Below are 14,122 nucleotides of genomic sequence, written 5' to 3' on the forward strand. Positions count from 1 at the left end.
ACCTTTCGGTTACCAGTCCAACGCTCTAACCACTAGGCTACCCTGCCGCGGGTAGGGGGAAAGGGGGAAGAAACAATTTAATCCATTTTAGAATACAGTTGTACAGTAACTGAATGCAATGTATATTGATAGCCTGCAGCTGACATATTAGAGTCTTCTCTGTTCAGCAGGAGACATTTGCTTTCCAACCAGTGTTTTCCTGTGATTGTAGGCTATTTTAAATATTGCGAAAGGCCAGTTTTGTCTGCATGTTGTTCACTGACAGATTTGCAGCGAGTACCCGACGGTTGGCTGTGCCTTGGTATTGGGCTACACTCCACAGCTAGGCTATTTTTTAAATAAGCTATTTATCCTCTGTGGCAACGTTTTGGGCTTTGTCATGGTGTAGTAGGCTATTCTGAATTATTTCATTTCCTCCTGAACAGACAGGAGTAACTTTATAACTTTGGCACATTTATGTCAATTTATCAGGCTTGCTGCAGCTCCTCCAGAATCCTGTGCGCTGCTGTGATTCTATAAGGAAATACACGATGAAGTGCGAGGGGGGAGAGGTGCAAATTAAGCACTGGACTTAAGCATAAAACAATATAGATATTCTTGATTTAGTAAATGTATGTATAAGATTTAAATCACTCCTCTGAAGCTCCTGAATATTTGTTATTTTTATCATCTTAAATATATATTGCATACGGTATTTATGTGTCATTATTATTAAGCAATAAGGCCAGAGGGGGAGTGGTATATGGCCAATATACCACAGCTAAGGGCTGTTCTTATGCACAACGCAACGCTGAGTTCCTGGACACAGCCCTTAGCCGTGGTATATTGGCCATATATCACAAACCCAGAGGTGCCTTATATAAACTGGTTACCAACGTAATTAGAGCAGTAAAAATAAGTGTTTTGTCATCTGACATACCACGGCTGTCAGCCAATCAGCATTCAGGGCTTCAACCACCCAGTTTATAATGTCCAGTATTCTCCGCTGGCTCAGTCAAGTCACGTTATTACTGACTAATCTGTTAAAAGTCTGCCTTACTTTTAAAGGTTGGGTCGTTCACTTGAATGAAAGGGTAATGTGTTTGTGTAGCATGCTACAGCTGAAAGCATGGGACAATGAGGGCATGAAAGGAGATTATATATATATTACATAGCTGGGAACGAAGACACAAACCCATATTTACTGTTGTTTTCCAGGAGACAGCCGAATAACACAAATCAAGACAAATTATTTAAAATCTGTTTATTCAAAACATGAAGACATTGTTGTTTTGGCATGATTCTTGGATGCCAATGATGAACGTACAGTGCCTTTGGAAAGTATTCAGACCCCTTGACTTATTCCACATTTTGTTACGTTACAGACTTATTCTACAAAATGTACGCGTTTTTTCCCCCTCATCAATCTACACACAATACCCCATAATGACAATGCGTCGCTGCACAGCTATTTTCAGTTCTCTCCAGTGATGTTAAATTGGGTTCGAGTGGCTGGGCCACTCAAGGACATTCAGAGACTTGTCCCGAAGCCACTCCTGCGTTGTCTTGGCTGTGTGCTTAGGTTCGTTGTCCTGTTGGAAGGTGAACCTTCGCCCCTAGTCTGAGGTCCTGAGTGCTCTGGAGCAGGTTTTCATCAAGGATCTCTCTGTACTTTGCTCAGTTCCATCTTTCCCTCCCAACTAGTCACCCAGTCCCTGTCACTGAAAAACATCCCCACAGCATGATGCTGCCACCACCATGCTGCACCGTAAGGATGGTGCCAGGTTTCCTCCAGACGTGACGCTTGGTATTCAGGCCAAAGAGTTCCATCTTGGTTTCATCAGAACAGAGAATCTTGTTTCTCATGGTCTGAGAGTCTTTAGGTGTCTTTTGGCAAACTCCAAGCGAGGTGTCATGTGCCTTTTTACTGAGGATTGGCTTCCATCTGGCCACTTTACCATAAAGGCCTAATTGGTGGAGTGCTGCAGAGATGGTTGTCCTTCTCAAAGTTTCTCCCATCTCCACAGACAAAGTCTAGAGTTCTGTCAGAGTGACCATTGGGTTCTTGGTCACTTCCCTGACCAAGGCCCTTCTCCCCAGATTACTTCGTTTGGCCAGGTGGCCAGCTCTAGGAAGAGCCTTGCTGGTTCTAAACTTCTTCTATTTAAGAATGATGGAGGCCACTGTGTTATTGGGGACCTTCAATGATGCAGACATATTTTTGGTACCCTTCCCCAGATCTGTGCCTCAACACAATCCTGTCTCGGGATGTCAAAAAACTGTTTTTGCTTTGTCATTGTATTGTGTGTAGATTGCTGTGGATTTGTATTTATTTAATAATTTTTAGAATAATGCTGTAACATAACAAAGTGTGGAAAAAGTGAAGGGGTCTGAATACTTTCCGAAGGCACCGTATATGGATGGCAATATAATGATACCCAGTGTGTGTTGTTGCTTGTGTCCTGTCCTTCAGGTGATTGAGTCTCTGGGCATCATGATCTACAAGGCGTTGGACTACGGACTGAAGGAGAGCGAGGAGCGGGAGCTGAGCCCACCCCTGGAGCAGCTCATAGACCTCATGACCAACATGGGCGATGCTGAGAGAGACGCCTGCCCTGACGAAGGTTACGAGGCCACCGAAGAAGAAGAGGAGGCCGAAGACGACTCCATCAACATCTGTAATGTCCGTGGCTACAGGGACATCCTGAGGGTAGGCAGCTGTTGTTTGGGGGAGGGTGGTGGTTGATGATTAAAAGCCAAAATGTCACTACATGGGTGAATGACAGGGTTAATAAGGAAATAGTAGGTTTTCTGCTGTCAAGCCATCAAGTGCAGTCAACTACAAAATGGTGGTGATCAGGTCAGGGTCATGGTACTGGAGCCTGCAGTTGTTGTATATGTGTCTTTCCTCCAGTAGTGTTGTGAGTATCATCTATACTAGATCCACCCACCATCTCCAGTAGTGTTGAGATGATTATCTATACTAGATCCACCCACCATGTCCAGTAGTGTTGAGATTATTATCTATACTAGATCCACCCACCATGTCCAGTAGTGTTGAAATTATTATCTATACTAGATCCACCCACCATGTACAGTAGTGGAGACTATAATCTATACTAGATCCTCTCAGCATGTACAGTAGTGTTGAGAGTATTATCTATACTAGATCCACCCAGCATGTCCAGTAGTGTTGAGAGAACAGGCATCATACTAGATCCACCCAGCATGTCCAGTAGTGCTGAGAGAACAGACATCATACTTGATCCACCCAGTAGTGTTGAGAGAACAGACATCATACTAGATCCACCCAGCATGTCCAGTAGTAATGAGAGAACAGACATCATACTAGATCCACCCAGTAGTGTTGAGAGAACAGACATCATACTAGATCCACCCAGTGAGTCCTTAGATGCCCCAATGGTGTTTACATAACCATAGCAGTGGCAGGAGGACCATTTTTTTCATGAACATGGCCTTATTTCTATTAGAGCATATTGGATGACTGCAATTCATATTCCATTCACCCAGTTCAATTTAACATCGATAGGTTTAGGCTACTACATGATACTTGAATTTTCCATATACCCATCATGAGGTTGCTACAACCTAGCCTATGAATGAAAGTTTACAACGTAGGTGCACATAGGTCGAGAGAAAAAGTTGAGGTGACAGAAAGTGACATTCAATACCACCTTGCACTCTCTTGCCCGCATCTAGCTGATCTAGGGTGTAATCATTAGTCCAACAGTTTCAAACGAGAGTTTCTGTTGGACAAATTAATGTATGTTTATCCCCGTTTCATTCCATTTAAGAAACAATTTTCGTAATGAATACACCCCTGATTAAATGTAAACACAGTTCACTTTCATAGCAGCCATGTTTTGTTCCTTCTCGCATCTATGCGTTTTCCTCTTCTCACCTTTTTCCTTCACTTGTGGACTTCAATGCATAACACATCAGCTGTAGGAGACCAGGTAAAAAACACTTTCCAAGCCAAACCATATCATAACCACTACACACAGCCTACATTGGTGTCACCATATTAGCTAAAGTAACATCCTAGTCAACATAGCTAATAGAACGCATTAGTAAACCCGCTACAGTCATGCAGTAACATTACAGTCTACAGTCAGTCAGTAAGTAGTTACACCGGCGGGCCCTGGTGACAATAAATTAGTAAAAACAAAAGCTTACCTTGACTTGGAAGAGTTTCAGTGTTGTGTTGGATAGTCATAGCCAGCTAGCTAACATAGCATCCCTCTGTTTGAGCAGGGTGTTTGAGTAGGCTAAACTAGCTAGCTGCATTTTCTAGCTGTGAGTGAAACTGACAGTGAAAAAAATTAAGAAATCACTCTCTTTTGCTTCTCCTTCATTTTTAGCGTATGCTTTCAGTACTAGATTCATTATCTGGTGAGAACCATGAGCCACCTAGGTTTTGTATTGAAGTCGCTGTAACCAGAGGAGGACAGAAGCTAGCTGTTCTCCGACTACACATGGTGCTACTCTACAGAGTGCCGCTGAGGCTACTGTAGACCTTCATTGCAAAATAGTGTTTACATTTTTGACCCATTTTTTTGTGGTATCCAATTGTTAGTAGTTACTATCTTGTCCCATCGCTACAACTCCCGTACGGGCTCGGGAGAGACGAAGGTCGAAAGCCATGCGCCCTCCAAAACACAACCCAACCAAGCCGCACTGCTGCTTAACACAGCGCGCATCCAACCCCGAAGCCAGCCGACCTGGTCAGCGTGCACTGCGTCCGGCCCGCCACAGGATGCGCTAGTGCGCGATATCCCTACCGGCCAAACCCTCCCTAACCTGGACGACACTAGGCCAGTTGTACGTTGCCCCATGGACCTCCCGGTCTCAGCCGGCTGCGACAGAGCCTGGACTCGAACACAGAGCATCTGGTGGCACAGCTAGCACTGCGATGCAGTGCCTTAGACCACTGCACCACCCGGGAGGCCCCTCATAGTAGTGTTTTAATCAATTGTTTGGTGATATATGAATATATTTAGTATAGTTTTATCTAAAAAGGAGAACCTTTTAAATGTAATTATTTATTCTTTTTTAAATGAAATTCACTGAGGAGGATGGTCCTCCCCTTCCTCCTCTGAGGAGCCTCTACTGAACCATAGTCTTCAGCCTTGCATCCGGCCCAAGGACAGACATGACAGCGGGGAAGTAATGATTCTAGAGACAGGGCCCAGGGGATGGAACCAGGTCTCCATAGCGACTGTTCGTAAGGTTATCTGCGGCTGTGGACATCTGAGCTGCCTGGATGACAGTGTAGCTGTCATCCTCTCTATCCTCCAGTCCACCCCTCGTCTCTCTCTCTCTGTCTGATGTAAATACAGAACCTTGCTCTAAAGGAACTGCCTGCCTCTCTCTCTCTCTAACTGCCTTCTAGGTGTTTCACAACATTTCAGATGTATGTTCCTGTGTGATTTGCAATCAGGGATATTCTCCTATATAAGCATGACTCTATTAAAAATGACTGGGTCAGGGAATATTGAGATGATGATGCTACTGGGGAAAGACTCGTTTACACCTAATTCTCAATTTCTGCTCCAGGCTTCCTCCTCTACACAGCAGCACCATTTATCTCATGGAAATGTTGACATTTCAGGGAATTTACTTGGTGGGCAAGATTGCAGATGAGACGGCCAACCATTTTCTGTTAGAATTTGAGAAGCTATATGGGATGGGAAATGCAGTGGACTACTGGTGCCAAGATCATGCCAAGAGAACCTTCTGTTTCAGACCTTCTGTCTCAGAGAAACAAGGACAAACAGTATTTTGTCATCTGCTGTCACAAGGATACGTTCTGTCATCTGCTGAATTACCATATTTACATTTTACTTACAGTACTACTTTGTCTGTCTGTCTGTCTGTCTGTCTGTCTATAGATGTGTGTGTCTCACCTCCCCAGCCCTGGCGATGCCCCCAGCCACTACCAGGCTGTGTGCCGTGCTCTCTACGCTGAGACCAGGGAGCTACGCTCCTTCCTGGAGAAGATCAAGAGTGCCAAAGAGGTGAGGCTACCTACACATCAATGCGTGACCAACTGGGTTCAAACCCTCTGTCTCCTGGGTGCGACAATACTGTGCTAGTCCACTGAGCTAAGGTTAGGAATTAGCTTGGGCAGGTAAAGAAAGTCTTCAGGTCTCAGGAAAGGTTACTCATCATGTGACCATGGTTCACCAAACCACCTCCATTTACCAATGCTCACAACACACTACACAGTACCTGACTACATCGGCCCTCAGCTTGCTTACATAGTGGTTCTGTTCCATTGTCTATACTAGCATACTACTTAGCATGTATTCCCAATACATTGCTTTATCCTATGTGGTATGCTAACCAGTGTGGATATTGGAACAGCTCCGGTCTGTTTCTGGGACCTGATTGACATCTCATTCTCAGGCTCCAGTGCACATAGGACCACTAAAAGGTGAATCTGAATGGTCATTGGCATTCACCACTAGACAACCTTGTACTGTTAATCAGACAGACATGTAGACCCGGGACATATGTTCAGAGGTCATGTGACTGGAGAGACATTCATTCAGGAAATTAAGCAACATGACATTAAGGTGTTTCACATGCTTCAGAGAACTGATCAACATGGCACACTACGTACATGTCCTGTAATGGATCCTACTGTATATCAGCCTTGAGTCGGGTGTGTGTGTTACAGAGGAGAAGGAATGCAGGTTACTCTGTGTGTGTGTGTTTGTGTGTGTGTGTGTGTGTGTGTGTGTGTGTGTGTGTGTGTGTGTGTGTGTGTGTGTGTGTGTGTGTGTGTGTGTGTGCGTGTGTGTTACAGAGAAGGAATGCAGATTACTCTGTGTGTGTGTGTGTTTTCTAGTGAAACTGTCTATTACTCTGCTAAAATCAAGCAATTTGCTAAAAAAAAGTAACACACACAACATAACCAGTCTGTTGGCATGGATACTTGGATTGATGTTGTACTCTAAAGCTAGAGCCACAGCTGTTGTTTGTAAAACATATCCACAGCAGGGAGTCAGGATGAGACTCAGGCAGCAGTGTTATCTGCCTCTGTACTTCGCACCAAGCCGCACGCATGGATTATATTTAGCATCTCATATTTCAGTACATCCCTAACCATGTCTGCCACAGGTCATCACAGTGATGTTTACTGTGGGCTAGAATGTAATAGGGATAGACTGGGGACTGAGAGAGCGGAACAACACTACATGCTGTGTGTGTGTGTGTGTGTGTATATATATATATGTGTGTGTGTGCGTGTTCGTACGCGTGCGTGCTTGTAGACATGCTATCCCAACACAGCATATGAAATGTTAAAGTAGGCTAGTAATGAGCATTGATGGGAGTGATCTGTCTACCTCAGGGGAAGCTGCCTTGTAATAGCTGTAGGTTTTGTTGTCAAATATTATGCTCAGTCTTTCACCTAGCTGGGGAGCAGAGTCCACTTCTGTCTGTACAGTTCTGGAGTACAGTATTATAGGGCTTAGCTCTGTGGTGGTACAGATGTAGGATCTTAATTTGATCACCTTGTTGCAGGAGAACTTCTGAAGTTTGTATTTTCCACTTTGAAATTTCTGACTTTTCACATTTTTATCAAACCCTATACAAATGTCAATTCATTATAATCCACATAATAATTCAGATTTCCTGTTGCGGCAATATTATTTTCCTGCTGTAGCAAACTGGCTCAAATTAAGATCCTACATCTGTACATAGGTAAACCCGTAATGCTGTTGTGAACATGTCTGCATACCTAAATGCTTAGTTTAATGTCCCACAATGCAATTGATTAATTGATTAGGCCAATTGATTAATTGTTCAGCAGTCTTATGGCTTGGGGGTAGAAGCTGTTAAGGAGCCTTTTGGTCCTAGACTTGACGCTCAGGTACCACTTGCCGTGCGGTAGCAGAGAGAATAGTCTATGACTGTGGTGACTGGAGTCTTTGACACCGCCTAGGTCCTGGATGGCAGGAAGCCTGATGCACTGGGCAATAGTTATTCCTATTGCTCAACATGACACAGAAGAAAATACATGTATGTAGACCCACCAAGCCCCCATAGTCTCAGTTGTCATTTATAACCTGTGAACCCCAAAAATATGCATCATTGAGGTCATACATTTTTCTGCAGGGTTTGCCATAGGAAAAATCTATGTGCTCAGCAAATGGAATGGTCCGCATGAACCACAGACTGGGTGCTACTCCCCAGGGACCCATCCAGCCAAGCAGCACTCCCCCTCCACAGTATAGTACGTCTGAAAGGAGCGAAGGAATTGGACAGTTATATAAGTCACTGTTACAAAAGATAATGGAGAGTCTTATTATGAGGAGAGGGTTAGAAGCTTAGCTATGAAGAAGGGAAGACAAGTGTCAAGCTCTGTGGTTCAGGGGTCTATAGACAGACAGTACATCCAGTTTAGTTAGCCTATCTGGTGTATGCAACCAGATGTGAATAGGCCAGGATGTAGTCTAGTCTACTGTATGTGGAGGCAGAGACATCTAGAACTATTGCAGTAGGGATGGGACTAAGGATCTGCTGGACAGTGCAATCTCTGGTCAAGATGCTTGGCTGTTCAATGTGGGACGTTTATATAGGTTACGTTTATGTTACATTTATTTATATATGTGCGTGCGTGCGTGTGTGTGTGTGCGTTTGTGTGTGCGTGCGCGTGTGTTTGTGTGTGTGCGTGTGTGTGTGATACCAGGAGAAATACGATGTGCTTTTGGCCCTGCATCATTCCCCTCCCCCGCTTGTCCTTCTCTGTCTGGCAGTGAGGCATAGACGTGTTGTCCCATAAGGGATCTAGCTAGCTAAGGACAGCAGGCAGAGAGAGAGACCCTTTCTTTCATAACAAAGAGCTCTATAACAGGACTGAGGGACACTATTAAAAGCATAGTTGTAGCTGAAACACCAAAGCCACTTCTGTTCCTATTTGCTCAGGGTTAAATACTACAAGTTAGGAAAGGGATAGTATTGTGTTGGTCGTACAAATGAGCACCGGGTGTTAAATCCAATATCATCTCACCCTGGGCTCCTCTGCTCATAAATGATGTCCTTTTTTAAAATGTTTGTCAACAATCATGTCGTTATTCAAGGACCATGGGAAAGCTTTCTGTTTTATGTTATTCCATGAAAAGGGAATATGTACCAAACTGTTAATGGTAGACAAGGCAGACACCTTAGCAAATGCCCTTGCAGTGCAGTGTGAGTTATGGCTCTGTATATCCAGTGAGAGGAGAGGCCCTGTAGTAAATCTCCTGTGAGGGGCTGTAGCAGAGAGACTCCCATGATTGCTCTATCAAACACCGGTGGGATGCAGGGTGACGCCCACTCTCTTACCACAAATAACAGGGAGAGAGAGGAGAGAGAGGAGGAGGAGGCTTTCTAGCCTGCTGCAGAACAGATCCCTCAGTGTCCTGTCCTCTAATGAACTCCTGAATCAGGAAGAGAAGGGATGCAGGTTGCTCACTGCTTCATTGGTTGCATCCCAATGCTCTCAAAGTACACTTGCTCACTCCTTCCCACACATTTAAAAGCAGTGGATTGGTGTTAGCATGGGATAGCTAAGGGAGTTCCCACTCTATATTTCATACAGTCATCTTGACCATGGCTAAAAGCTGTAATCTCTGCTATGCATACACTGGTAGAACCATGCTTTATTCCCCATGGCTACAATGATGATTTTCAATCACGGATGAAAATGGACTGGGCATGAGTGTGGTGGGAATGTGTGAGTGTACCATCATGATGCTAGTTGATAGGACTTGGCAGGTTGTCAGGCTGCGAAGGCTCTTGTTAACTGTCATTGATAATCGAATAGGTATTGATTTGTAATTGTGACTGATAGCAGGGCTAGCTGCCTGTCCTAATGCTGTGGTAGTCAATGAACTTGATTAACATCTCATTTCAACATGAAAGGATGAAATATGTGGCTTTGAGGTCAGTTACTTAATTCAACGTACTAAGCCATTTCTATCTCAATATCAAATCATTTCTGGGTAACAATTAAGTACCTTACTTTTATTGTTTTCAATTAAAATGGTCAAAAATAAACATAAATTGTTTATTCGCAAAAAACAATAACTCTGTCAGTTGGGAAGGAAGAACTGAAAAGTAGCTGTTATTGCCAGAGAGGTTTCGGAGCTATCTTTTGATGTCACCAGGCAGGCCAAAATTCATTCACACAAAAACAGACTGACATTTCTAACACTATTATCATTATTTTCCCAATTACACAGTATTATTCCAACCTCATAGTGTGGATATATATATAAAACACAGGAAAATCACGATGTTTGACTGTACTGGGCCTTTAAACTCACATTAAGCTCTGAGTGCTCATCTCTTTCTCACTCTGATCCCCCATCTCTCTCTCTCTCTCTCTCTCTCTCTCTTTCTCTCTCTCTCTCTGTCTCTCCCTCTCTCTCTCTCTCTCTCTCTCTCTCTCTCTCTCTCTCTCTCTCTCTCTCTCTCTGCTCTCTCTCTCTCTCTCTCTCTGTCTCTCTCTCTCTCTCTCTCTCTCTCTCTGTCTCTCTCTCTTTCTCTCTCTCTCTCTCTCTCTCTCTCTCTCTCTCTCTCTCTCTCTCTCTCTCTCATAGAATCTCCGGAAGATGGGTGGCGAGCCGTCTGAGGATCCCAGCAGAGACCTAAATGAGCTCCAGAATGCAGACTGGGTAGGTGACCAGCTCCTTATCACAAGCCTCACACAGCCCCTTTTACCTGGCAACACCCTTCTCTGACTCCCTTATGTGACACCCTTAGGACAGGTTTCCCAGACTCATATTTAACCTACTCTTTGTAGCCCAGGGGTATCTAGGCTTCATCTGGGTCTGGAAATTGGCTCTATAAGTGTTAAATCATTGGATGAGTACTGTGTTGCTATGTGATTTCTGTCCCCTTGCACCCCCCAGGCTAAGTTCTGGATGCAGGTGATGGGAGACCTGCGGAACGGGGTGAAGCTGAAGAAGGTCCAGGAGCGCCAGTACAACCCTCTGGCCATCGAGTTCCAGCTCACGCCCTACGAGATGCTCATGGATGACATCCGCTCCAAACGCTACAAACTACGCAAGGTCATGGTAAGACTGTCAGGTGTCTTAAAAGCATGGTTTGTTTCTTATATGTAGTTATGGTCTCTCTTAATCTGTGTGTGTGTGTGTGTGTGTGTGTGTGTGTGTGTGTGTGTGTGTGTGTGTGTGTGTGTGTGTCTCCCCTTACACCTCCAGGTAAACAACGACATACCACCAAGGTTGAAGAAGAGCGCCCATGAGGTCATCCTAGACTTCATCCGGTCCAGACCTCCTCTTAACCCTGTGAGTGCACAGCCTATAGAAACAACAGATATACTTTACATCGACTAGCAACCTCTTTGGTGTTGGCATGGTGGTGGGCTGAACCATAGAGATACAACTCTGTTCTGTCTCTTTGGACTGAACATAGTACCATAGAATGAAATAAAAATACAAATATTAGCTATGTATGTAAAGTATATCTCTTATCTATGTGGGCTGTACAGTCATAGGGTTTAGAGAGGAGAACATGGGGCATTTTCTCTCCTAATCCTGTTAATGTACAGTACTGTATAATACATGTACTATATACTATACGATAGTACATTCTATGGTACCTGCCCCACTTTCCTCTCATTCTGGTGTCTTCTAGTCTTGCCATGCCATCCTTCCATGTCTCGTTCATCACTGGAGGAAGCCTGGGAATTGGTGCTAGAGGTCTCCACTTTCCATTTAAACCTCAAGCCACTGAACCCATCTTTAGTCAAAGAAAGAGTTCTTAATATCCCAAAAGAAATACAGGTAGTTCAGGTTTTGGGGTTCTGGGGTATGATTATACTGATTGGAATGATGATTGATAGATAATCAGATCATCTGCTACTGGAGCTGTACATCAATGCTCACTGCCCCAGCCTCACTGAAGTGCCTGCCTCAGTAATGAGAGGAGAGGTACTGACAGTCAAGAGTTATTGTTACAAAGTGACAGTGAAATTAACAGTACAGTGACAGTGATATTAACAGTACAGTGATATTAACAGTGACAGTGATATTACCGCTACAGTGATATTAACAGTACAGTGATATTAACAGTGACAGTGATATTAACAGTACAGTGATATTAACAGTACATTGCTATTAACAGTACAGTGATATTAACAGTACAGTGACAGTGATATTAACAGTACAGTGATACTAATAGTACAGTGACATTAACGGTACAGTGACAGTGGTATTACCAGTACAGTGATATTAACAGTACAGTACAGTGATATTAACAGTACAGTGATATTAACAGTACAGTGCAGTGATATTAACAGTACAGTGATAATAACAGTACAGTACAGTGATATTAACAGTACATTGACAGTGATATTAACAGTACAGTGATATTAACAGTACAGTACAGTGATATTAACAGTACAGTACAGTGATATTAACAGTGATATTAACAGTACAGTACAGTGATATTAACAGTACAGTGATATTAACAGTGATATTAACAGTACAGTGATATTAACAGTACTGTGATATTAACAGTACAGTGACAGTGATATTAACAGTACAGTGACAGTGAAATTAACAGTACAGTGATATTAACGGTACAGTGATATTAACAGTACATTGACAGTGATATTAACAGTACAGTGATATTAACAGTGACAGTGATATTAACAGTACAGTGATATTAACAGTACAGTGATATTAACAGTACATTGACAGTGACATTAACAGTACAGTGACAGTGATATTAACAGTACAGTGATATTAACAGTACAGTGACAGTGATATTAACAGTAAAGTGACAGTGATATTAACAGTACAGTGATATTAACAGTACAGTGATATTAACAGTACAGTGATATTAACAGTACAGTACAGTGATATTAACAGTGACAGTGATATTAACAGTACAGTACAGTGATATTAACAGTACAGTACAGTGCTATTAACAGTACAGTGATATTAACAGTGATATTAACAGTACAGTGATATTAACAGTACTGTGATATTAACAGTGAAATTAACAGTACAGTGATATTAACAGTACAGTGATATTAACAGTGATATTAACAGTACAGTGATATTAACAGGACAGTACAGTGATATTAACAGTACAGTACAGTGATATTAACAGTACAGTGATATTAACAGTACAGTGATATTAACAGTACAGTGATATTAATAGTACAGTGATAATAAAAGTGACAGTGATATTAACAGTACAGTGATATTAACAGTACAGTGATATTAACAGTACAGTGATATTAACAGTACAGTGATATTAATAGTACAGTGATAATAAAAGTGACAGTGATATTAACAGTACAGTGATATTAACAGTACAGTGATATTAACAGTACAGCGACATTAACGGTACAGTGACTGTGATATTACAGGTACAGTGATATTAACAGTGACTGTGATATTAATGGTACAGTGATATTAACAGTACAGTGATATTAACAGTACATTGACAGTGACATTAACAGTACAGTGACAGTGATATTAACAGTACAGTGATATTAACAGTACAGTGACAGTGATATTAACAGTACATTGACAGTGATATTAACAGTACAGTGATATTAACAGTACATTGACAGTGATATTAACAGTACAGTGACAGTGGTATTAACAGTACAGTGATATTAACAATACAGTGATATTAACAGTACAGTGATATTAACAGTACAGTGACAGTGATATTAACAGTACAGTGACAGTGATATTAACAGTACAGTGATATTAACGGTACAGTGATATTAACAGTACATTGACAGTGATATTAACAGTACAGTGATATTAACAGTACATTGACAGTGATATTAACAGTACAGTGCAGTGATATTAACAGTACAGTGATATTAACAGTACAGTACAGTGATATTAACAGTACAGTACAGTGATATTAACAGTGATATTAACAGTACAGTACAGTGATATTAACAGTACAGTGATATTAACAGTGATATTAACAGTACAGTGATATTAACAGTACTGTGATATTAACAGTACAGTGACAGTGATATTAACAGTACAGTGACAGTGAAATTAACAGTACAGTGATATTAACGGTACAGTGATATTAACAGTACATTGACAGTGATATTAACAGTACAGTG

The 14,122-nt window shown here is 42.3% G+C and overlaps 1 protein-coding gene across 8 annotated transcripts in view; it reads left to right on the forward strand.

Annotated features, from left to right (window-relative positions):
- The window catches only part of LOC110511301 (protein spire homolog 1), a 70,931-nt gene that overhangs the window by 26,746 nt on the left and 30,063 nt on the right, over positions 1–14,122 (forward strand). For all 8 annotated transcript variants that reach the window (XM_090227539.1, XM_036970948.2, XM_036970959.2 and 5 more), the window contains exons 3-7: positions 2,453–2,689; positions 5,892–6,017; positions 10,593–10,667; positions 10,905–11,069; positions 11,217–11,303. In XM_090227539.1, the coding sequence (XP_090083665.1) occupies positions 2,453–2,689; positions 5,892–6,017; positions 10,593–10,667; positions 10,905–11,069; positions 11,217–11,303 (690 nt within the window). The remainder of the gene's footprint in view (positions 1–2,452; positions 2,690–5,891; positions 6,018–10,592; positions 10,668–10,904; positions 11,070–11,216; positions 11,304–14,122) is intronic.

The sequence above is a fragment of the Oncorhynchus mykiss genome, chromosome 3, assembly GCF_057628025.1.
Source record: "Oncorhynchus mykiss isolate SJ-2025 chromosome 3, ASM5762802v1, whole genome shotgun sequence".
Lineage (NCBI taxonomy): Eukaryota > Metazoa > Chordata > Actinopteri > Salmoniformes > Salmonidae > Oncorhynchus > Oncorhynchus mykiss.